We start from the raw sequence: 26,003 nt of genomic DNA on the forward strand, positions 1-26,003 counted from the left end.
CTTTATGCATTGCTGCTTAGTTAGGGTAAACTGTTCCTGGCACCATAAAATCTGCTCTTCAAATTTTCCCTTAGAACTAGTCATTTCTTTTTTTAGTTTTAGCACTAAAATCTGTTTCTTTGAACTCAGCACTTGTTCAGAACTCATTGTAAGCACAAAATAAGCTACTAATTACTACAATATTCAACTTTCCTCACTTAATTAACAGTTTTTAGTACTTAATAAATAAGCACCTATCCAGGCATGTCTAAGGGTCAGCTCCCGATGTTTTCTCCTGTCTACCTAATGAATCTGGGCATCTTGGGACAATGCAGCAATTGCTTCATGTACACAGACAACCCTGTCTTTCTACCACCCAACACTGCAACCTGTGAGAGATGCATTTATATAGCCAAACTGGAAGCAAAGCTTTCTTCACCCAAGACTGGACCAGACAGTCAAGAGGAGAAGGTAAACACTTGCACCACACCACACTCATCACATAGTCCCTCAAAATCTACACCAAAAAAACACTCGCACAGAAACACAAAACATACACCTACATTCGCAGAGGCTCTCGATAATAATCTGCCCAAGCAACAGAGCCCTCCAAATCAGAAACGCATGCAACCTCCACCCCCCAACACAACCCAAATGACATGCATCCCACAAACTCAGTGTGCCACTCAACCACAGCCGATAAGGCATAACAACGTACCCAAATAGGTGACTCTATAGTCAGGCACACTGATGTTCCACTCACCAGGCTAAACAAGGAGAAAGTTACTGTCGGCTGCCTGTCAGGTGCCAGGATCTGCCACATAACGCACGCACTCAGGTCACTCCACAACAAGTACAAATATGACTCTGTCATTGTCCATGTTGGTGTGAATGACCTGAGACGTACCTCCCTGGACTACATGAAGAGAGACATAGAGGAGCTCTCCGATCTTGTAGCCCAGGCAGGTATGCCCTAACCCTGAGTAGCATCCTGCTATCACCCAGAATGTTACCACAGTACAAGGACAAAATTATTGACTTCAGTTGGCTAAGCTTCTGGTGTCATTCTAAGGAGATCCAGTATCTGTCCACCTGAGATGACATGACCAACAGACCACGATGCTTTGCCAGAGATGGCCTGCACCTGTTGCCCTAGGGATTCCGGATACTGGCTAAGGCTCTTGCTACCCCTATAGTGCCTTTTTTAGGCAAGGTTCAAATGGCAAATTCACCACCGTAACAGGTACAAGCAAGCAAAATCTGAGGATAATGCTACTTAATGCTAGAAGTCTAAACCTCAAAATGCGCTCACTCGAGGCACTCCTTAAAATGGAGAACATCAACATCTGTGCAGTGTCAGAGACCTGGTTCAAGAGTCCAGAGAGCACCCCTGCATTACCAGACTATAGTTCATACCACACCTTTCGGCCACCTAACCTGGACTGAAACACTAACGGCGGAGGCATGTCCATATTTATTAAGGATACCCACACCTCCAGGCTAGTTGCTCTGCATAATGCATCCGATATTATCCAAGTGCAACTAACTCTGGGTAAGACCGCAATCCAAATTGTAGCTTGCTACAGATCCCCCACCATGCCCCAGGATTCCCACTTCTCATTTCTAGATACAATGAAAAATATTAGGGTACCAACCCAACACCCTAGTAATGGGCGATTTCAACTACCCCACCATTAACTGGGAAAACTACTCATGTACCAACTCTTTCGTTCAACTTTTTCTGAAATTCATAAATTCCAACGCCTTGGATCAACTTCTCCACACCTCCACAAGGGGCAGCAGTATCCTAGACCTGGGCATTACCAACCTGGGTGACTGGTGTTCCACACGAAAGGTCAGTTCCTCATTGGTCAGATCCGAACACAAGCTAATCACCCTAGACATCCACATCCCGTCTCCACCCCCCATTAGGGAAACTACTGTAAACAATTTCTCCAAAGCCAACTTCACGCTTCTTAAGACAGAAGTGGCAAACTTCACGACACCCATGCAGACGAACAATAGAGGTCCGACTGCTGAATCCTAAACAATTGCACTTTATAAGCACTTACATGAGTGCATGGATCGTGCTATCCCTAGCAGAACTAAGATGCTGTCCTCCAAAAAAGTGAAGCCAATCTAGTGTCCTCTCCCATAAACAAACTCTACAACAGAAGAAAGAAACTGTTGAAAAAAAGAGTAAAATCCCATGATTGGAGGAACTCCCTGGTCAGCTTCAGTAAGAAGCTGAAATCCCTCATAAAATCCTCCAAAGCTAGTTATGAAAACAAAATTGCCACTGATTCTAAAGACAGCCACAAAGCATTCTATAGCTATGTCAAGAATCTCAATGGCAACACTCAGATCTGCTCTGAGTTACAGCACAATGGCACTAAATATACAGAACCAACTGATATTGCCAACATCCTGGCAGATAGGTCCAATGCTAACTTTACTCCCCTTTCACCCCCTAAAGGGCCAATCTCTATACCAGAAGAATGCAAAGTTCCTGTAATCACAGCTGCACAGGTAAAAAAACACTCTCTCCAAAGCCAAGAACACAGCATCCATGGGACCTGACATCCCAGGCTGCGTTCTACGGAAACTACAGAGCGAACTGGCACCCCACCTAAGTACCATGTTCAATCATAGCCTCACCTCAGGCTTTGTGCCCACTGAATGGCGCACAGCAACAGTTATCACACTCCACAAAGGGGGAGCCACCACGGACCCCTGGAACTACTGCCCCATTAGCCTGACGAGCCTGGTCTGCAAGGCCATGGAACGTATCATCATGGAACTTATAAACAAAGACATTGGTAATCTCCAAACTCTGGATCCCTAATCTCCAAACTCTGGATCCCGCCCAGTTTGGATTTGTAAAAGGCAGATCATGTCTCTTAAACCTGATAGACTTCTTTGAAGCAGTCACCAAAGCCGTAGACGAGGGTAAGATGATTCACATAGCCTATCTACATCTTGCCAAGGCTTTCGACACCATCCCCCACTCTGGAATTATAGATAAACTCACTAAACTAGGTATAAATCCCTGTGTCACAAGATGGGTTGCCAACTGGCTCACTGACAGAACTCACACTGTGAAAGTAGCAGACTCCAAAGTGACAAGTGGAGTACCACAGGGTTAAGTCCTAGGTCTTCTCCTGTTTGGTATCTACTTCTCTGAAGTACAAGCTAACATAGACGGTCTTTAGCTAACAAAGTTCGCAGATGACTGCAAACTAGGAGCCATAATCAAAATTCCTAACGATGTGGACATCCTACAAAAGGGCCTCACTGCGACAGATGCCTGGTGTCAAAGCCATGGCCTCAAGCTCATTGCCAAAAAGTGCAGTGTCATCCCTTTGATAAAAACTCTGTACCCATGAACTACCACATAGGTGGTAGCAAACTTAACACTGAAAGTGTGACAGGTGGACAGTAGTCTCTCCTTTGATAATCACATCGCCACAGTAGTCAGGAAATCTATGTGGCAACACCTCATCACAAAAGGTTTCTCATCCAGGAAAACAGAGGTCATTGTTCCCCTCTACTCGTCACTCATTAGACCCATTATAGAGTACAACGCCCCTTTTGGTATGTACCTCACAAGACATCTACAACAACTGGAAAGACCGCAGAAATACCTCATAAAGAGGATTACCTGCCTCAAACAGATGCCCTATGCAGACTGTCTCAAAAATCTCCAGCTTTACTCCATCAAGAGGCGATCTCTGCCTAACATACAAAGCTATGTCAAACCCAGAGCTCTTGGACGTGCTCCACTTAAAGAAATCCCAGTCCCTCCAAGCTACGTGCTCTAGGAACCTAAACCTTGTCACCACAATAAACAGAACATGCTGGAGGGATAGTTTCCTGTCCCAGAGACTTCCCATACTCTGGAGCAAACTACCTATCTATATCAAACAAAGCACCTCATTAGCACTCTTCAAGAAAAATCTTGATGATTGGATGGGAAATGGGAAATTCACCCCGGGGATCACTTCTGCGGCTCTGCTCGACAGTGGCTCAGGAAAATAATTTTCTTGGGTGGCAAAAGCCAGGGTACCTTTTTGGCTAGGCTTATATAGGCCCTAGGGCCAATAGCTTAGTACCTAATTATGAACCTATACTGGATTCTTTCATCTAAATCCTGGACTGGCCTTTCTTGGACCATTCTCAAGGGTCTCCTGGATCCATATCCTTCCTCCTCATCCTTCCTTCTCCCAGGTTGGATAGGCTTTGGTAATCAATCCGTACAGCCTAAAGACTATTGCAGGAGTGGGAATGATGAATGTAGTACAGTTGTGTGAGTTGCACTTACCCATAACAATAGATGCCAGAATTCCTCACTGATGCAGTAGCCACACCCACCCTCCATCTCCTTAATGGTGTATAGGGTCATTCCTTGTTTGATTACTTCAGACTGAGTATGCTTCTTCCTATTTTTAAGGCAAAAAAGTCCTGAAGGTTTTCTACTCTGACTGCTGATTTTCCCTTCTTCGGGATGATTAATCTGTAGTCCAAGTGGAGGTGTGGGAGGGTACCAGAGCTTTTGGAATCTGGCTACTGCAGCAGTGAGGAATTGAAAATCTGCTGTTATGGGTAAGTGCAGCTTTCACAACCGTACTTTCATTGTTGTGTTTTAGTTACTTTAAAACTTTTTAGTTCAGATTTTTAATTTTGGTCTGTTTGCTAGTACTGTCATTTTTTTTTAATTTTATTGTTGTGGTTCCTGATTTTATTTTATGTATTTATATTTTAAATTAATATTTTATTGTAATTTTTTTGATGTTGCATTATGAAAATGTATATAAAAATTTCCTTAAGTAATCCACATCTACAACAAAGTGTCTCACTTAGTTTATTATTACCACATTTTAGTTCAGCTATTATAGAAATATTTGTTTTTTTTATTTTTTATTTTTATTTCCACAATGTTAGATTATACAGCGTTATATACTGCACGTATCTCCTTAGTAGGGCATTCTCCTTCAGGAGTATAGTATAGACTCTAAAAACACGTATTTTTAACACATGATATATATCTTATTTGACTATTCTACTACTGCAGGATTTAAACGGATGTATCATACAAAAAGAGATAAAGGCGATCATTTATTCACATCATGCCTTCACTTTGTTTTTACCTAGTTTTCCTCTTTTATCATTTGCATATTAAAGACATTTGTTCTGCTACCCCGATGTTAAATCTTAGTTTTTCTTTCCTTTTACTGATAGAACTCTTACTGCAGTGCTTGTAGCAGGTATTTCAGTCCAACATCCTGATAGCCCTCTGACAACATATTAGCAAACTTCCCTGACCTTTACCCTCAGACAGTATAACAGTGCAAAATCTTTCCTGTCTTCCCCATTACTCCATTCCATGTGAAAATATAAATACTGTAATGGTTAGAACATTCAGTCACCTAACTTGTAATCAATCTTACTAAGAATTTTAATGGCATAGAAATGGATGGAGCTATAAATTATTAAAAAGAAAATATAGGTTTAGAAAAGCATTTGGGTGGTAGGGGACTAGTGTAATTGCTTGAAAAGAGATACAAGACCTGATATATGGATACACTGACTGCAACAGTAAGTGTGGCAGTAACTTGGGCAAAGTCTAACAGTGAAAGGTCGAGTGCTGAATGGTGCATCCCAACTATAATAATATTGCTTCCATTTACAAGATATGGTATATAATTCTGCAATCTGATGTATTTTAATGATGTGCATTTTTTAGGCATCGCACACATGTTTACATTTCATATGATATTGTGTGGTTTTAATTAATGGGGAGGGAGTTAGAAGAGTCATGTGATTGTTTTAATGATTATTTAATGAGTGTCAATGAAAGCACAAAGGATTTTGTACTTTGAAGAAGCTCTGTATTGACCGAGCGAAAGCGCTTGGTTTTATGCATTTTTATTCACTTTTTATGTGAAATAAAGTTACTCGACTACTTGAAGTTGTTTTTATCAAATTTGTGATATCTGGGTCCTGTGGCTATTGGGCATTACTTTAATTTAAGATTATAAATAAAAAAAATGTAGGGAGGGTTGGCAAAGAAATTGAAAGTTGGCTCAGATGTCGATGGCCTTCCAGATATATGAAGAAAGAAAATATATGACACCTGTATTTCCTGTTGGTTTTCTGACGGGTAGATTAGGTGACAGATCTGATGGCAACAGTAACACGACAGCCTGAAAGGGTGAGCAGCTTGGAAAAATCTGAATGTGAATGGTGAATGAACTAATAATGGTGCAGCAGTGTTGTGCTCTACAGTGGTTCCTTGATGACAATCAACTGTAATAATTACTTAGTTTGGAGCTAAACACACTTTCAAACTATGATTTTTATGAATTAAAGGTGTCAAAATGTAAATGCCATATTTAAACAGTCACATCCTTATCTTTTAGAATTGTAAAACAAGGAAATTAAGCATCCCAATTCACATTTGTATGCTAATTCTCCAATAGTTATCATTGTATAGTTAAACCTTCTGTTGTGGCACCTAACTTATTGAGACAGTTTCAAACATTGATTTGTTGTGAATGAAAGTTGTAAAATTCGAATACAATGTTTAAGCAGTGATAACTTTGTCTTCTAGAATTCTATAGGAATTAACCCTTTCATATTAAGAGGTGTGCATTTACTCTAACAAGTGTTACAAATTATACAATGACAGGCCATTAGCATACAAAAAGTAACACACTGATTGGCCAGTCCTACTAGTGTGCCCAGTGTAAATCGCAGCATATACCAATGGAAAAAGGTCCAATCGCCCGGACTTTCTTCCATATAAAATTAGAAGTCCGGATAGTCCGGACATACAAGAGACAGCATGGAGAAACTGCTAGGAAAATCAGGTACGCTATTCAAAACTAAAGAAACATACCTGATTTTCCTAGTATTCCCTCCATTCTGTCTATCTTAAAAGAAGCAATGAAGACCTACCTTTCTCCATTACTTACTTTCCAAAGCACTGATGTACTAGTTAAGCATGGAAACGCAGTCCCACACACATGTGCAATAATCAAAAAAGCAACAGGATATGCAGCAGAAGCAGAAGAACACCACAGTGCCGTTATACAAAGGCATTATTTAAGAAACGTAAGTCATTTTTTTCTTAAACAATGTCATTGTATAATATCCAAAAAAATGCAAAGAATAACACTCCAGCGGCAACATTATTTAAGAAACGTAAATATTTTTTTTCTTAAACAATGTCATTGTATAATATCCAAGAAAATGCAAAGAATAACACTCCAGCGGCAACATTATTTAAGAAACGTAAGTAATTTTTTTTCTTAAACAATGTCATTGTATAATATCCAAGAAAATGCAAAGAATAACACTCCAGCGGCAACCCGGTGGTACACAAACATTAACAAACTAAAAACCATAAAACGCTACTGTTGGGGAGGAGATGAAAATGTTTTAATGCAAAATGGAATAAAACACAGTAAGAGCTTTCACGACTTATCGTCACTTCTTCAGACCCTTAACCCAATTTTGGGTTGTGATTAGGATTATCAACCTTCTTTATACATTTTGCATTTACTGATTAATTGTTTTCACAAAATGATAGGTAGGATTTTAATGGTTTGTTGAGGCTCTGTGTTTTTTAATGGTCTGATGAAGCGACAATAAGTTGTGAAAGCGCTTACCATGTTTTATTCTATTTTGCATTAAAAGTTTTTCATCTCCTCCGCAACAGTGGCATTTTATGGTTATTGTATTCTAGCAGTAACCGACTCTGTGGTGCGGTATATTTACCCTTGTGATTAGACCACACCAACCATGATTAACTCTTCAATATACCACACCGACATCATTGGTTATTGCTATAGTAAAATATACCATATGTAAGACCAGTCTTACTTTCACCCTTGTATTCATCATGGTTATTTCAATGGATGAAGTCACTGAGCAACTTTGCCCTTCTTTAGATAATGGGCTGAAAATACAAAAATATCCTGTTGGAGAATGAAGAGTTTTAGCATATATGTAAAGCTTAGGTAAAAAAAAAAAAAAAAAAGTCTGTGGCCTCACAGCAACATATTAAATCACTGTGAAGCATAAAAAAAAAAAAAAAAAATGCCATCTTGTTTATACTTAGTTAATGCAGCTACATTTAACATGCATTTTAAAGAAGCATTAAAATAAATATTGAAATAACATTCACCAAGTGCTTAGCAGGCTTTGGGGGGATAAGCCAATGAAACTAACTGTAGTACCAGCAGCAGTTTCATCTCGACCTGCTGTTTCCTAGAGAGAGTGTAAAAAAGTAAAACTAACCCAAGAAACAGCAGCACTTTCAGGGAGGTGTGCGAGCATATGCATACTCGTGTACACATGCATGTTTTTGTGTGTTTGTGTGTGCACATTTCTGTATATATGTATGAATGTGTGTGTGTGTCTGCGTGCGTGTGAGTGTCTTCGTGTGTGGACATTATTAAATAGATAACTTACATTTTGGATATGAAGTACTTTCCTTAACAGCAATTGCTACAGCAACTTTAAAACATTAGGCAGAGGAACTGTTTTTCTGAAAAACTTATAAAAAATGTGTATACTAATAATAAAACTAATACATAACAATTAAACAGCCCATTATGTAATGACAATAATTTCACCCATGGTAGGTGTTGCAGGGAAATAATGGACCTCTCAGGGGTGGGAAGGCCCTCTGCCTATGTCAGTCTGGTATTTCCCTGTAATGTCCACCCTGCCAGGCATTATTGCTTATGTTATGGGGGTTTGCAGTTATTCTAACAAATTAACAAATAAAATATACTATATTCAAGATAAGGTAAGCTATTTCTTTCAAAATAGTAGTATTCATGTTTATATCATTTCACCTGTAGTGCCCACCCTGTCAGGCATTATTGCTTTTATGTATCATGGGGGCTTCAGTTATTCTAACAAATGAACAAATGAAATATACTATATTCAAGATAAGACATTTCTTTCAAATAGTAGTATTCATGTGTATATTAATAGCCCCAATTAAAATGTACTTTGAAAAGTCACGTTTGCAGCCTTATTCTACGTGTCCACAATCATCAAACATTCTTTCAGTAATAAAGCAATGTACACCTAATGTATGTTAAATTTGCAGGTTGTTCCAGTAACTGAATACCTGACTACTCGTATCTCCTATTAAATTTACATAAAATACAGATTCAGAAATTAATGGAGCCCCTTATTTACAAGTACAACCCACAAGTGGATTACATCTTTACTGATCCTGAAAAAAGTGATGTAATAGTCCATATTTAATGTGCTTATCTGGTGATGCTACTTCATGGGCAAACAGAGATATCAATCCTCTCTTGCTGTCTTTCCCCTGCTATTATACACAAAAAATAGTCTTCCTTGCTACTCCCCCCATTTCATCATCTTATTCACTGAACTCAGAGTTTTCCAAATTCACAATTCATATAGTCAGTCTACATTACTTCATGAAACAAACACATTGGCATCTCCTTTAGTCTGGCCATCACTGCCTAAACATTGATAAAAGTGAACATTGTTTGCAGAGAACACTTTTAGCAGAAAAATTCAATCTGTAGTTCAATCTTGTCACTTGCTTTCCGTGACAGCATCGATAAACTGTTAAACAATTGCATCTGTATAACTGTGGTCCACATGCACAATTCCAACCACTACAGTAAATTTCCCTGGGTCCACAAGTGCCGGAGCACTTGCTTTTTTCATATATTAATGCACACTGCACAAAAGTAACTCGTAACTTTATCATATGTCTTCTTAGACAACACCAGCGGAAGTCAGTACAGGTTTTTCATTTTCCCATGATGATTTTTTAAGTCTGTCCATGCCTCCATCTTCCATGTATTCTAACAAAGCTGTATCTTCTCTCACTACCAGGAAATCCTCATCAGCCTCATATTCTTTCTACATACCATATCTCCAGTTTCCAGCAACTGCTGATTCATATTTTATGTTTAGCTATTTAGTCCTTTCATTTTGTTTTGCACTATAACCACCTCTCATTTAGCAGATATCATGAAGACCTGTTGAGCATATAGGAAGTCAGCATAATCAACGCTGACTAGTTGCATCTTTTTTAATATACTTTTTAAGCAGTCTTTTTATGTGCCACAAAACAAACTTCTCTTCTTTCAAACACCCAACTTCTGGTCATCGGCAGAATGGTTTTGTTGTGGTGCCTTTCATTGCTATTAGTTCAGTCACAATACGTCTTTATTTTGTAATTTCAGTTTCAGCTAAAGTTTCCAGTATTTCTGCACTTAATCATATGACAAGACCCTTTGTACTTCATAGCCATACTGCTTCACATTAAAGAAGCTTATATATTCAAAAATTAAAATAAAAAATGCGTTTAATTAACCTTAACCGTGTTGTTCATAACAGTCAAGGGAGGCAACCAGTATCTTCAAGCACTGTAAGACTTCTCCCAGTGTTTTTCATTGAAATTGAAGTGAAATTTTGGTTTGAGCTTCATAAATGTAATTGTTCTTTGTGGGCTGTGTATGTTATTTTTTGTATGTACAGTAGGTGTGTTTGTCTTAAGGGGAATTTAGTAGTGGTCACTGATGTGCACCAGCTTGTGATAACTGTTTGACACTGGCACAGGGGTGGTCGATTAGCTAATATGTACGTAGCGTAGATAAATAAAAATGTCTGATATGGATTCTTTGTGAAGGAGTGTCCATCGTTAGTGTGTCTTTGTGTGTTGGGGGGTTACTGGCATTTCAGCAAATGTTTGCTTTATTGAAATAAATAGGAATGCGCTCTGTTTATCAACCTTGCATTTCGCTGAATCAGAGTTTTTTTTAGGTGAATGTGGATTAGGGAGTGGCAGTGTATATGTAAACATAGGTTAGAGTTAGCGTGAGGGCTAGGCAGGGGGGTAGATGTAGTCTTTGTAGTTGTGTAGAACGCGCACGCACGTGTGTGTGTGTGTGTGTGTGTGTGTGTGTGTGTGTGTGTGTTTGTAGGTTTGGTTAGAGTTGGGGCTAGGTAAGAACATCTAGAGTTGTGCATGAGCGTTTGTTGTTGGTGAATGTCCTTTTGTCTGTTTTAGTGGTAGTGCTATGGAAAGAGTTTTTTTTCTAAGCTAAGATATAGTGTTGGCATTAGTGCCAGGGGTAGCGTTAGGCTTAACATGCATTAGTAAGGTAGAGAAGAGTTTATTAAGATCCAAGAAAATAAAGTTAGCAAAATGCTATGTCTTAATGGTTTATAAATGAAAGTAATGAGTTGTAGTTGTGCAGCTGATTGCTTGCGGACATTTCTGATTTTGTATAAAGACAGTTTGAATACGAACAGGTCATCCACATACATATCTAAATATTCAAAGCCCACTCTGTGGAAAAAAATAATCCTTGAAATTAGGACAAAAAAGAAGGAATTAATGGTTCTGATTCCACTAACTATCCACAGCATTGCATCCACATTGGTTAAGAATGTCTTTCTTTGTCCTACATAGTTCACATCAAACCACCGCAAGTCATGTGAACACAAGACTCATGGATCACTAACATCTCAGGAGGAGGAGCAGAAAAAAAATGCTGATTTCTGCTTCAGAAATAGAATGACCTTTAATGCAGCTAATTTTGATCTCCACTGCAAATCACCAAATGAAGTATGATGGATGGATGAATGTGTGTCTCTGATATTGTACTTATTCCCATTCATTGTCTCAGCAGTTGATTCCAGAAATAAGGTGAGGGCTGTATCAGCTTCATCAATCCAGTCACTATGACTTGTTTGCCACCTGGATGAGGGGAAAAGCACACGTGCTATGTCCATTTGGCTGGGGATAACACAGGACTCCACCTGGTTGAAGATAAGGTATGAGTGGTATGTTCAGGTGGATGGGAGTAAGACAGTAAACTACAGAATTCAGAAAGTGCTGCACAGTCTGTTTCTCCATTTTTCATTGTAGGTAGTTTAGAATCATTGGTGAATAGGCTTGTCTTTCTAACTAAATTACTGTAGTCTAGATTAATCTTTCAGCAAGTTGATTTTTCTGACATTATTACTGCCGTTATGTGTTTACTGACTTTAGTTACAGTTATCTGGAGAAGTATAGATGTATGCTGGCAGTTATCAAGGTAGAAAAGTATATGTTATAAGAATGGTATCTAGTGTGTGTGTGTGTGTGTCTGTGTTTGAAGGGAAATATCTTATGGGCATAAAAAATGAAGACTGTTATCTGAAGTTGCATGTCAAAGAATTCTGTGCTGCAAGAATATTTGTATAAGTCTATAAGCTGGTAGGCTCTCACTTCAACGATTCATGCTTTTTTCAATCTAGAAGTTTGTTATAATATTTTATAGTGTATATAATATTTAAATTTGTTAGGAATGTGAGTTTTTCCCAGTCCTCCGAGGATTCTATAGTATTGTTTACATATTGTTAATACTTGTTTCTTTCGGAGTTTATTTCAGTATTTCTTGCACTGAGGAGTACTTTGCACCTTGTATGTATATGTATATTTACTTTTTTGTCTCGTTCTTAATAGTTGTATGCATGTTGTTTATGTAATTCATACTTGGGAGAGTCAATGAAACCAGAGTCAAATTCCTTGTGTGCATGCATACTTGGCCAGTAAATGTCATTCTGATTCTGATTAAAACTGAAATTATAATAAGACACTGAAATTATTTTTATGGTCAGATACTGTTTTTCTGTGTATTTTATTAATTGTACTAGTCTTGTGTAATGCATTTTAAGACGTGTTACTGTTTCATTACATTTTAAAACTGCAGTTATTTCTTTAATTGGATACTATTTAAATATGCGCTTAGGTAGCCTTTTCAGTTAGTTCTGATGAAGTTCTATATGTGTTTGGACAAAAGCACTCAACTTGGATTGTGTTATAAAAGATATCAACATTACTTTGTGCTTTCCGATTACTATCTGACTTCCATGTATTTAATACTGGACAGTACTTTGTGGTAAAACCCCCGACAGCAGAGGTTTGTTTTTGGTGCTTTAGCTCTGCCGACACCTCTCTAGTGTAGTTTTAGAAGTTGTACTTGGTTCTTCATGGTGTAGACTGTGAGTAAAACATGTTGTCTATACTGTTCCACATACTGGTACCTTATCTGTGAAAGTAGTCCTCATAGAATCTTGTAAGATACATGTTCCTTTCCCAAAAACTATAAGAGATGTACAGGCAGTTTTCAGGGAAAGAGCACTTGTCCAAGGCATGTTATTGAGAAAATAGTATCCCAGATCAGTTACAGGATAGAGCGAGAGAGAAATTTAAGATAAAGATGACAAAACAAAAAGAAAATTCATCATCATCTTATTTTTCTTCCAGCCGCCTTTGCAATTCATATGCGACACTGAGGACTATTGACATGTTCCATTTTCGTGGACCTTCACAAGTAGGGGACCGACTCGTTTTAAAAGCAATTGTGAACAGTGCATTTAAAAATAGGTGAGCATACCTTGTTCCAGGTTGATTAGTTGCAAGTATGTTTACAAGTTGTTGAAACAGTTTTGCCATTGTATTTATAATTTTTAAGGCAGAATTTTTATTGATGAGTCAGTCCTATGAGCTCCTTGACCTTTGATACAGATTATCTTGCTCTGTTGCATTCTTATTATTCTGCAGGCACAACTAGAGTTTGCAACTGGTTTGATAAGAGATGACTGGCTGGTTGTAGACTTGTTAGCAGACAATGCCAAATGACTAAAAAGACTACCTTAGAGTGGGTCATAGAACCAGTGAGACAGTATATAACTGCACATACTTACGGCCAAGTATTTAGTAAAATATAAGCTGTAGAATCCCATTGTTACAGTATGTCTAACTTCTTGCCAAATAGGCTGGGATCGCATTGGATAATGAAATGCTTGTTTCTTTCATGCCAGAAAACGTATTTGCTTTTTTCGTAGATAACTGATGGTTTCTGTGCTGCAACACAAAATGGAAAAAGTCTTTTTCTAATAAAATGGTCTTTTTGTAGCACTTTTTAGTTCAGGTGGCAAATACAGTATGGCGGGTTGGCAGAATTAGTAGGAATGTATTCTAGAGATTTATAATGAAGTAGCATACTGAGATGGGGGTACAAGAGAGATTTTTTTTTTTTGAAAATCATTTCTGCACCATACCTTAAGGTGATTATTACTGAAGAACTTGACATTAGTGATCCTCCATTAAAAAAAAAAAGTTTCCTTTCTTATGCATGCAAGTACAGTTTGCTCCCACTCATTAAACAAATGCTGTCAGTGTAGGTAAGAAAAGAAGAAGGAATGTGCTGCAGTGGAGTATAATAGGATGGCCGAATGCCCAGAGAGGGGCATTATTCATATGTTATCAATGCAAAAAGAAAGTTAAGGTCATCGTCTGCATAACTGCACTTGGTTCCTACTGTTGATTTTGTACTCTGTATCTTCACTGCAGTTGTCCATAAACTCCAGATATCAGTGAGTAAGGTTACCAGGTTCATCCTGCAAACTCTAAAAATGGGCTAAAATATGCCACATTAAAGTTATTAGTTTGGTTAGCTGTAGGACAGGCAGCATTTGTTCTGCTGAGTTTCTTGACCTGTTTTTATATCTAGGCCAGTGCTCCATTCCAGCTCATAACATCACACTAAAACATTATCAAGGACCCATGTGATCCTTGTTATTGTCTGTACTTAGTCTGTTTGTTCCAATGGACTCACTAAGCTACTGCAGCATAACATACATCGTAAACCATTCTGTAACATGGAGCTCCTTTGCCCGTTCCTATCAATTCCCTCCCTGTGATAAAACTTTGTTACATGTCCTAGAGAGCTTCTATCAATTCTCTCCCTGTGATAAAACTTTTTGTTACATGTCCTAGAGAGCTTCTTCTAAAACTGGTAATTTGAGTGTGTTTAGGAAGGTAATTGTATTTGTCTTTCACCTTAGCAGAAAATATTAAGATTGTGTGAGCTGAGCTTATTGCAGAGTATTATCCTTTACATTTAGTTTTGCTGATTGATTTTATTTGCTGTTGTCTTGTTGTATGTGTAAACCTGTGTTTATCATTTTATTTGTTGTGCTGTGTTTCCCTTGGGTCAGGATGTGACTATAAAAGATCACAAGCCCTCCCACACTCATTTAACACATGAAATTAATTTAATAAGTAAATAAAATGTGAGTAAACAAATTAACAGATGTCAAAAGCTGCAGTTGCCTTTGAGGATTAGGTATGTTTATTACCGTGCATGGACTAAATATCAGTTACATTTATGGTTAATGTAGTCACCCATTACACACTTAATCCATTTCAGGCTGACAGGGGAGCAGGATTCTATTCCAGTACTCAGTGAATGCAAGACATAGAAAATAATCCTGGAAAGAATGCCAGTCTATGACAATACATTTATTTCTTCATCAAAACTGTTATTATAACCTGTTTTGTTTACTAATTTTACCTTTGCATACTTATTTTATTTATGTAACTTAATTTTGATTGAAGGTAGGTCCTTCTGTTTCAGTCAACTAAACTGTTCAGTAATTTCACTGAATTTAAATTAATTCTGTCAAACTGCCTGTCCTGTCCAAAACTCTTCTTCTGTATGTTACCCAGGTGTGAAAGACACATGTTTGTGTCCCATGTTTTATTTATTATGTTAACTGGGTAAGTGGCTTGGTCCAAAGAGCCCTGTTGAGCAATGACCTGGGCCGCAAAGCTCATAAAACGAAATTCACACTTTTAAAGCAAACTATTATAAAGAAACTGTCAGATATTACAGAAAGTATATGCAAATAGGTAATATCAACCAAACATTTCACCATTTTTAGTGGAAAGCGTCAGTTACAGTTCACTTCCTTGCCATTGTGTCCTGCTGCTAGATTTCTTATTGAATGCTTAGCCCTACTGTTTGCCTATGCCAGTTTGTTAAGCAATCATGTTTTCCTTTTTCTGTGTAAATTCCTCTTTGAAGCAGAGTCTGTTTCATTTATTCAAACATACATTAACAAAGCTTTACAAACATTCAGATGCTTTTGAAGAACTAATATTTATAAGCCTTTAAATTTAGTTTAGAGTGCTGCTAAGAATGTTTTTTGAATGTTTTTTATTGTACAGAAAGTATTTCCACCACAGGAGTGAGTAGATCACATGAACCAGTTTTTCCAGTGCATCATTCTACAGCCTATTTTTGTAAACAAGACTATTCTTTAGGGCTCTGTGATTCATGCCTATTGTCATACTAATGGTCTTTAGGGTTCTGCAGTTGATGTCTTCTGCCATTTTAATGGTCCAGACTATCAAACTTCATGAGAGATGCATTGGTTAGGGACAGGATTCTGTGCACAATTCTGCTGCTGTAATTTCAGACTTGATCAGGAGTTTAAAATGATGGGTACCTCATTTCTTTTCAGTAACCATCCCTAGCTCAGTTTTCCACCACAGATGCATCATAGCTACCGTAGAGAGTTGAGTTGCTGTACCTAAAAAATTCAGAGGACTGGGTCTCTTGCACAAATGCAGACATCCATCACCATGAAAGATGTAATAACTTTTATGTACTTTTGTATGCTAAGTTTTGTAGTGATCTGATTCATCATCAGCCACAGCCTGTGATACTGTTAGGATTGATTGTGATTTTATACATTTTTACAGTGATTTTGTGGCTGTTTACATTTTAGAGAATGTGTGCATTTAGGTGAGGCTTACAGAAGAAAAATAGCAGTCATAAATACTTGCATGACAAAGTACTTAACTGTTTACACAGGTTTGAGAAAAAATTACAAATGCTAGTAGATGCTACATTAGAAGGAAAATAGATGAAACATAAACTTTGAACTGTGGGGAAATATTTTAAGTAAGTAACGAGTTACACAGCGTGGGGAATGCTAGGATTGCTGTAATTAATTTCAAGGTATAAAAGCATTATGAAGTAGTTGGCAGAGAAATACAAGGAGGACTAGATAACATAGATCTTGGAAAGTAGGGAAGGAATATGAAGAATTGATGTACGAGTTCAGAGGTGGGTAGGAATGTACTCTTTGGATTTGTTTTGTGTTGGGGGGACAGAGGCACAAATGGGATGGAAGTAAACTAGGGATTAAAGAAGGCTAAAGGGGTTGGGTTAGTGAAATGAAGGCATGGCTTTGAGAGGAGCATGTTTGTTTGTATTGCTTTTATTTGTTTACAGCACTAGAAGTCCATCCCTCCTAATAAAGTTGGAGGACCATGTGGACAGAGTATGGAAACTTTTGTTTTTCGCGGATGCTTGGATGTATGCGTTCGCTGAATTAGCTTTTAATCACTTCAATTAGCTAGCGGGCTTCACCGGAGCTAGTCCAGAGATAGTCCAGAGATCCTTCTGCTGCTGGGGCTCACAGGCTGCTGCCTCACCAGGAATTATCCTGTTCCATATCTAACTCCTCCATGCGGCTGCGCGGCACGATGGAGGCTCATATCTTATCTCGCCGAGCACAGGTGTTGCAGACTTCAGAGCCAAGCCTGGGCTGCGGCTGTTTTTTCGGACCGCCCCAAGAGTCCTTCACCGGACGACTTTCTTCCCGCGGAGACTATTGCAGTACAAGCGGACAACATGTCCGTCACATACATACATCAACAAACAGGCGGAACCAGGTCCTATCCCGTTATGAGAAGCTCTTTTGAGACCAAATTGATCCTCATTGCTCCATATTGGCTCTCGACAATTTGGTTTCCATCTCTACATCGTCATCTTCTCTGGACCCAGTTCAACTTGACCCACCAGTCAGCAGCACCGGGCATTCCATTCTCTCCAACCTCCTGCTTGGTTGCTCCGCTTCCCCTGTAGCCAGGCTGGCGGTTCTGACTCAGTCAGAGACAGATTAGTGTCTTCTTTTTCTGTCAGTGTCCACTAGAACTATTTATATGCTAGCAAGTGGCGGTACAACTGGCTGCTCCAAGTATCATGTTGGCTTGCATGACAATAACATCATGTCTCTCATAGTTATGCAAGGCCTTTTGAGTTACTTCTGCAAGAAAATTTCTGAGATTCAGGCCTCCCTGTATTCGTTCACCATCTGTTTTTTTTAATAAGGATAGGGTTTTTAAGAACTAACCCTTTCTCTTTCTTCCCAAGGTGTATCTCAACAATATTATCCAATCTATAGAGTTTTCAGTTTTCTTTCCTAACTACAGAGAGAGACTGAAGAAAAGCTGCACTTTGGATGTGTCCATCGTCAGCTCAGGTACTACTTGCATAGGACTAAACAAATTAGAAAATCAGACCAATACCATGGTTTATATTAGGATAGTCTTTAGCAGGGTTAGTTAGCGCAAAGCGAGATCTGAGGTAGTTCCGCCTTGCATCATGGGATATAGGGTTGCCTCGGGCTGGGTAAGGGTCTCGAGGCTAAAGCAAGTGCTTTTTGACCAAGCTGCTCCGACTAGGCTATCAGCCTGTTTTGACCGCAGCACCAGTGGAACTTCCTAACTTCATTTCATATGGGTGTCATTATTTCTGATATGGCTGCTGCTGGAACTGATGGCACTATAGGTGAGAAGTAAGATCAGCACTAAGAGTAGGCTGCAGCTGTTAGTGTGGATGTTCCTGAGAACTGTATGGCATTAAATTCTGGCAGTGAAGTGATTTCAGAAAAAAAGTAGCAAAGATGCACAAAATAATGTCATTGTTATGGAACACCAAGGTTAATATTAAAAAGATATCTTTGTATGCAGCAGTTGCTGGAAGAGACCATAAACTACTATATGAGCTACAGAATACTTTTGTGTAAAACCTTTGAAAAGGATAAAATTTAAGAGACTTGCCTTTTGATTGATACTATATATATTGGGATCATAAACTTGTGCCATTGAGTATAAAGGGTGCAGGTGTAAGTGTCCTTTATACATCTAGGGAAGGAGAGTTTTTGTGGTGATGTTTTTGAGTCTTCCCTGTTTATGGAGAAGTTTATTAGTGATTTTGAAAAAAAACTGAGCATTTTTTAGTCAGATTACCAACTGATAAATGACTGTAGTAAAATAAGGTGCTCATAATGTGGAAGATCGGGACTTTTTGTAAAATATTGTGAAACTGGGTGTTTTAAATGTCACAAGATGGGCTATTTTTGGATAGATTGTAAAATTGTCAGTGATTATATATGTTGGCGAAGGTGGACAAGAAACAGAAATTGAAAACATTTTGTAAAGGAGAGCTGTTGCAGAACAGTAGGATGAAAGGGAATAGGTGGATTTAGAATGTGACTAACATACACCAAATGAACAAAATTTAGCAGTACATAGAATAGAAAGCATTCTTCTGGAAGATAGTATTCATGTACAAAATAAGTTAGGATTACTAAAAAATAAAAATAAGTTTGAATTACTGGAAATGGAAGACAGTGAGAATGATAATGATGAGCAATGTAGGAAAGTGAGAGCGAAGAAATCCATTAGGAGAAGGGTTACCGACAGAAAAAGGCCCATCAAAATGAATCCAAAAGGTAAAAGGGGAAAGGGTTAACACTGTATCTTTAAATGAAAACAGTATAATGATGTGTAAAGGTTAATTGTGTTGTAGTGGTATGAATGGGTGAAAAGTGATATTTGCTTAATAGTTGTAAAACGTTTAGATTAAAAAGCAGCACTATGAGTTCTGGAAAAGAAAAAATGCAGGAATTTAGAACTAGAACTTTGTTCAGAGACTGCAGTAATATTCAAACATTATGAAAATTACAATGTTATACCACATAATAGTTAAAGCTGGAATAGTTATTGACCAAAGTTAGAGGAAGACCTGTCAGATTTACAGTAATCTGTGCATTCACAAATGTGAAACAGAATATTTATTCAAGTAGATTAAGCCATATTCAGTCATAAACCTGGAAGTAGTTATGCTAGGAGATTTGAATTATAACTTGAGGAAATAGAAAGTTAAAATAACAAAAGATTTATCAATATTTAAGGAAGTTTTAATCTTTGGTAATCTGCCAGTACGGAATGGGAGATTATATACCTGTGCAAAGTATAATTTAAAGAGAGAAACTGACTATGTGATGTTTTATGAAACTTTAAAGGTGGTTCAAGGTGAAGAATTAAGAGTTCTCAGACCATTGTGCAGTCTTCTGTAGGCAGGAGAAATATATATTATAAAAGTAAATATGTAAGGAAATGGAAAGGTCAAAATTGAAAATATAAGTGAACTTGATTTGCGTCAAGAAAGATTGAATTTGTGGAAAAATCATAAAAAACTATGCCATATGTAACACTTGGGACGGAGAAGTCGCCCTGTCCCCTTTTGCACAAAATGCACTACAGTTTACTTTGTTGCATGCAAGTGTTTGACAAAGGGAATTGGAGCCATGTGTGTATGTATGTATTTACACACACACACACACACGTTCCACATAGCATGTCTTAAGCGGATGATGTAGTATTGATTGCAAACATTTAAATCAGATGATGGAATTAGAAAAGGGGATAGAAATACATTCAAAACAGGTAGGTTTGAATATTAATAAAGAAAAAAGTAAAGGCTTTGGAAAAGCTGTTAAGAAAGCAAGAATTTGTTTTTTAAAGGCAAAAGTAACAGTATTTGGAAAACATTTTAGAAAGTATGAAGTTAGCAATGAGAAGACTTGTTACTAAAATACAAAACATAGTCAATTTCTGAAGATTTTTCAGTTTGAAGTTTGGGTGAAGTATACTTTATTCAGTTATGTTCTGCAATTCAGTTATGTAGGGGCATTTTTTCCATTCCAAGTTATATTGAAAATAATATAATTGAAAATAATATCATTAGAAACAAGGGTCAGTGTTTGAGCTGCTAGGCTGAATTCCATTAAAAGAGGACTAGAAAATGATGGTTTAAATTTAATAAACTATATAGTGTACTCGTCAGTGAATTTGCATTGGATATTAAAGGTTGTGTAAAGTATGATGAAAAGGAGTGGGATGATTTACAAATGTGTATGAAAGCAAGATTTTTAGTGGAGGCTTTTATTAATTAAGCTACCCGTTAAGGGATCAGTACTTTATAAATCTTTGAATGAAAGACTGTCTATAAAATGCTATGTAGAACACACTGCTGAGCATGTTTTCATGACATATAAAACATTAAGAAGTTGAAGGGAAAATAAGTTAAAATTAGGTATTGAAAATATAGAAGATATTGAGTGGAGTAAGCTTATGTATTGCAACTGTCAAGGATATGGTGAGAAATACAGTGATGGACTGGATAAAGTGGTATTCTCTGTAGTTTGGAATATTTCGAAATATAGAGGTAACATCTTTGTTTAATAAACATTGGGATAAAGCAGGAATTAAATAAGGTTCAGGTTATGGCAAAATGGATTGGTGGATAACAAGTAAGAACTTTTCTTGTTGTATCATTATGAGTTGATCTGTGTTGTATTATTTTGTAAATTGCTGCTTTTTATATGTCATTTTTTATTGTTTTTTCAATTTAATTTAATTTTAAAATATGTAAAACATTGTTTTAAACCGTATGCTTTAGTAAAGGTACCTTAATCTTTTTGAAAAGTGCCACATGATATTTTATACCACTGCCAACTCAGACAGGATCTGAGTTTTACATCTCATCCAAAGGATGGCACAATCAGGAGTACATTACCCTCCCCCCAAACAGACACACTTATGCTGTACTGCAGTGTCAGTGATAGAAAATTAATCCAAGTACCTTGTGTGTAAAATTAGAAACCAGTCTTCTGATCTGCCTGCATCATTGGCAAATGTGCTACATTTTGAGCCAATTATACTGATATATTGAATGTTGAGAGGAGTGGAAAAACAGTTATCTTTTTCCTAGTAATTCCAAACAAGCAAAAAACTAGCAAAGGTATGGCTCCAGACTCGAACAGGCAATAGTAGTAAAGCAATCCAAAAAGCAGCAAAGAATTAAAAGTCCAGGCATGAAAACATAAAACTTCTTCACTTCACTTCAGCTTCAGCTCAGCTTTATTAACACAAGCGCTTTCACATATATAGCTTCATCAGGTGTTTGAAATACACTGATACTCTACACCTTTATATACACACCTATCTGATCATGTGACCATTTCTTAATTCAAATTTAAAAATACATATATTTAAAAATACACATATTTAAAATATATATAAATCTCTTAAAAACATAAAAACAAATATAACAACAATATAAAAGCATGACAGAAGAACTATTACATGCAAAAATGGGACAAAAAATAACTTATTATTACTTCCTCAAAGGTCTATTTTGTAATACTGGTTTAACTGGAATATGGTCATTTAATCCATGACCATAATTAGCCCTTAACCTAGCTATCCAGCACGCTTCTAGCTCTTCAGTTCTATGCCTGATATTGCCACGTCTCACATTCTCACATGTAATACCTAAAACCAAAAACTTAAACTCGTGCCTTGTATCTGTACCAGCAACCTGTTTAGCCAATGCATTTGTAAGATTCTTTTTACTGATATTATAAAGATGTTCCCTAATTCTTTCCTTCAAACAACGATCAGTTTTTCCTACATAATATTTGTGACACAATTTACAGACAGCTAAATATACAACGTGTTTAGTGTTGCAAGTAGCTGCAACTCTAATATAGAAAAGTTGACCATTATCTGGATGTTTGAAAGTAGTATCAGTAGAAATATAAGCACAATAATTGCATTTACCACATGGTTTGGTACCAAAGTGTATGTTACTAAAGCTGTTAAAATTCTGTTTATAACATAATCTACTTTTAAGCGACCTGTTATTCTTAAATGTGAATTGTGGTTTTACACCCACAAGTGACTTAATATATTCATCTGTCATCAGAATATTCCAGTGCGAACTAATAACATCTATATATTTATTAATGTCCCTGGTGTAATGTAGAGACATTCTAACTTTGTCATTCTTTCTCTTCCTACGATCAAGAGTATCAGAAAAATATGGTTTAGCAACAGTAGATCTCAAAAGATCCATCTCTCCTGATGTATGTTGTACCATCTCTTCATTGTACCCTCTCTCTATTAGTTCATTCACTGTCTTAGATTTACATCTTATATAATCATCATCATCAACATTAAGCCTAGAAGCTCTCAAGAATTGATTCTTAGCTACGCTCCTAAAAACAAACTTCGGATGCATACTTTGTCTGCTTAATAAATGATTTGCATGACAAGGTTTTCTATACAGGCTACTTTTCAATAAACCATCTGAGTTCCTACTTACAGTCACATCTAAAAAATTAATATGAGTATATGAAAAATTCAACGTGAAAGACAGAAAAGTAGTAGAGTTATTAATATAACTCACAAACTCATTCAACTGCTGTTCACTACCACTCCATAACAAAAAAAGGTCATCCACAAACCTTTTATAAAAAATAATGTTAGTGGAAAATGGACCATTGATTATGTTATCTGTTTCCCAAACACTCATAACTATATTTGCATAACTATTTGAGCAGGAACTGCCCATGGCAACACCATTTCTCTGCCAATATATTCTCTCATTAAAAACAAAAATGTTGTTATGCAAAACTAAACTCAACAGTGTTTGTGTCACATATAATTCATCCTCTCTGTATTCACTGGACTTTTCCAAAAATTGCATCACTAAATCAATACCTATGTCATTCGGTATCTTGGTAAATAAAGAAGCAACATCCGATGTTACAAACATATAAACACATGAACTTGAAAGACTTTTAGCAAAGTCATACAACTCTGATAAAAATTGTTCAGTGTCTCTTAAAATAACATTTGACTTGTCTACTAAAGGTCTAATACGTTTCTCAATGTAAATAGACATTGGTTCTGTACACCAATTACTGCCTGAGACAATAGGTCTCATAGGTGGTTTTATCATATTCTTATGAATTTTAGGAAGCCCGTTTATTATCGGTACAGTAGGGTGAGAAATAAATAAATATTTAACTAAATCATGGTCTACAACAGTAGTTAGTTCCAACCATTCTATGGTATTATGAAAAGCCTTAATCATAGAATATACACATGTAGAATGAATAATTTCATAAAAGCTCCTATCTGATAACATTACATCCATAGCTATATCATAATCTATTTTATCCATTAACACAATCTGTCCTCCCTTGTCTGCCGGACGAATAACCAGATTAGGATTCTTTTGCATTGATATTAAGGCTTCGTATTCCCGCTTAGTCAAGTTGTAACTTCTATTACCTTTCTTACTTAACTGCTCTTCATTATAAACTTCATACACACTAGATATGCATAACTGCTCAAAAGCATTAACTAGCGAATCGAGTTTGGGTACAAACATACTTGGTTTTTTAAACTTATTCATACCTGAATCTTGAACTCCATTAAACATGCATTTAAGCATAATATTACGCGTAAACATTTTAATGTCAAAAACAATATCAGTTACTTGTGTATCTGTAGTGGGTATAAAAGACAACCCCTTACTTAACACATTCTTTTGATAAGTATTCAAATCGTAAGTGGACAAATTATATATTAATGTCTCACATTCTGAAACGCCCTCTTTATCGTTAAAAGGCTCTCATGTCCTTCTCCCACTTTCCGTTTGTGCCTTGTTACACTTCTTCCTCTCTGTTGCACAACTTGCGAGCCTCCCCTCACTCGACTTATAGATCTCACTGTTATAGGGAGTGGAAAAGTGAGACCTTTCTTGTTTAAATCACTCGCATTACAGTTATTACCAGTTGCATGCTCAGTTAACACATCATTATGTTCATTTGGAGATGCTAAAGATGAAAAAATAGCGTCCTCAGATCTATGCACATCAGCCATTGTAGTTAACACTTTTCTGTTCATTTTAACTACATTGTCAACAGAAACTGGTGTATTTAAAGCAGTATCTAATAGCGCTTCAGTCAATTTATTGGTACTTACAAAAGATGAAGAGTTCATAGTTGTAACATCACTCGTAGCTTCCATACGTTCTTCAACTCGCTTCTGATGCATCACGTTACGCTGTTGTGTATGCATACATTGTGATTGGTCTATATTATCACGTGGCCAAGTAAAAATGTTACCATTTGAAAAATCTTTACGATCACAAATTACTTTATTCATTTTAGTTTGTAATAACTGTCTGCCATAAGCAGAAACATTATCTAATGTATCAGTCAATGGTTTACTCAGAACTATCGAGCGATACTTGGAGCAGAGAGTCAAATATTTAGTTTTAATTACATTTAGTATTTCAGCTTCATTCCTAGTCACTGAAGAAATTGACAATCTCAAGTAATCCATACTAGTAGATATATTCAACTGTTTCCATTCAGACAATAAAACTGGATCACAGTCAGTCTGTGCTGGCATTTTCATTACCCTCAGTCCACGAGGTACAATCTGCTCCACCAGACATAACTGCAAATGAAACCTTTCATATTGTACCCTCTTTAATTTACACAAGTCTCTCTCCAACATTAACAAATCACTCTTCAGTGCCAAAAAATCAAGAGAAACTTCATCGCCCACAATAGGTACAAACTCGGTCAAAAGAGGGTTGTCTTTAACAGTAACACGTGAAATTAATGCATTCACATTCATCTCTGTCCAGTTAAATTGTTCAGTAGTTTCAGCAATTTCAATAAGATCATCAGGATTATTACTTACAGCCATTATCTTGTGGTAGTTGGTGTTCTGTTTCTTTTTCCTAGTAATGTTTTATCTTGGATCAGAATTTAAGGATGGAATCTGAGTTTCAGATGTCTGTACAAAGGCCATCACAGAATTTGGGGCCAAATATTGAGAAGGCATAGTCTAAGGCTTTGAGGGAGTCTGAGGATTTTAGGAGAAAGGGGTTTGTTGTCTGTTTGTGATCTGAGGAAGTAGATTGTGATTCTGGAATGCAGTTTGAAAGCAAGATTGGCAGAGTTGTCCAATTTAAGGATTTTGAATAAAAGAACATTCAAAATAAGGGATCAGCTTTTTTTTCAGCAGCCAGTTTTCTGGCTCTGAGTACAGTGATGGTCATATCTTGGAGAGGAGAAAAAAACTTGCATCTTGGATCAGTAGTATTTGGATGTTTTTAACATTTTGGACAGATGAACATGAGGTAATGGAAGGACCATACTCTAGCTGTTTATTTATA

General features: G+C 37.0%; 1 protein-coding gene across 5 annotated transcripts in view; it reads left to right on the forward strand.

The window, feature by feature from the left end:
- ACOT11 (acyl-CoA thioesterase 11) overlaps positions 1–26,003 on the forward strand; it is a 506,836-nt gene that overhangs the window by 330,439 nt on the left and 150,394 nt on the right. For all 5 annotated transcript variants that reach the window (XM_044085489.1, XM_044085490.1, XM_044085491.1 and 2 more), the window contains one exon: positions 13,301–13,420. In XM_044085489.1, coding sequence (XP_043941424.1) covers positions 13,301–13,420 — 120 coding nt within the window. The remainder of the gene's footprint in view (positions 1–13,300; positions 13,421–26,003) is intronic.

This window comes from Protopterus annectens, chromosome 10.part0 (genome assembly GCF_019279795.1).
Source record: "Protopterus annectens isolate FY-2018-M chromosome 10.part0, PAN1.0, whole genome shotgun sequence".
NCBI classification, from domain to species: Eukaryota; Metazoa; Chordata; order Ceratodontiformes; family Protopteridae; genus Protopterus; species Protopterus annectens.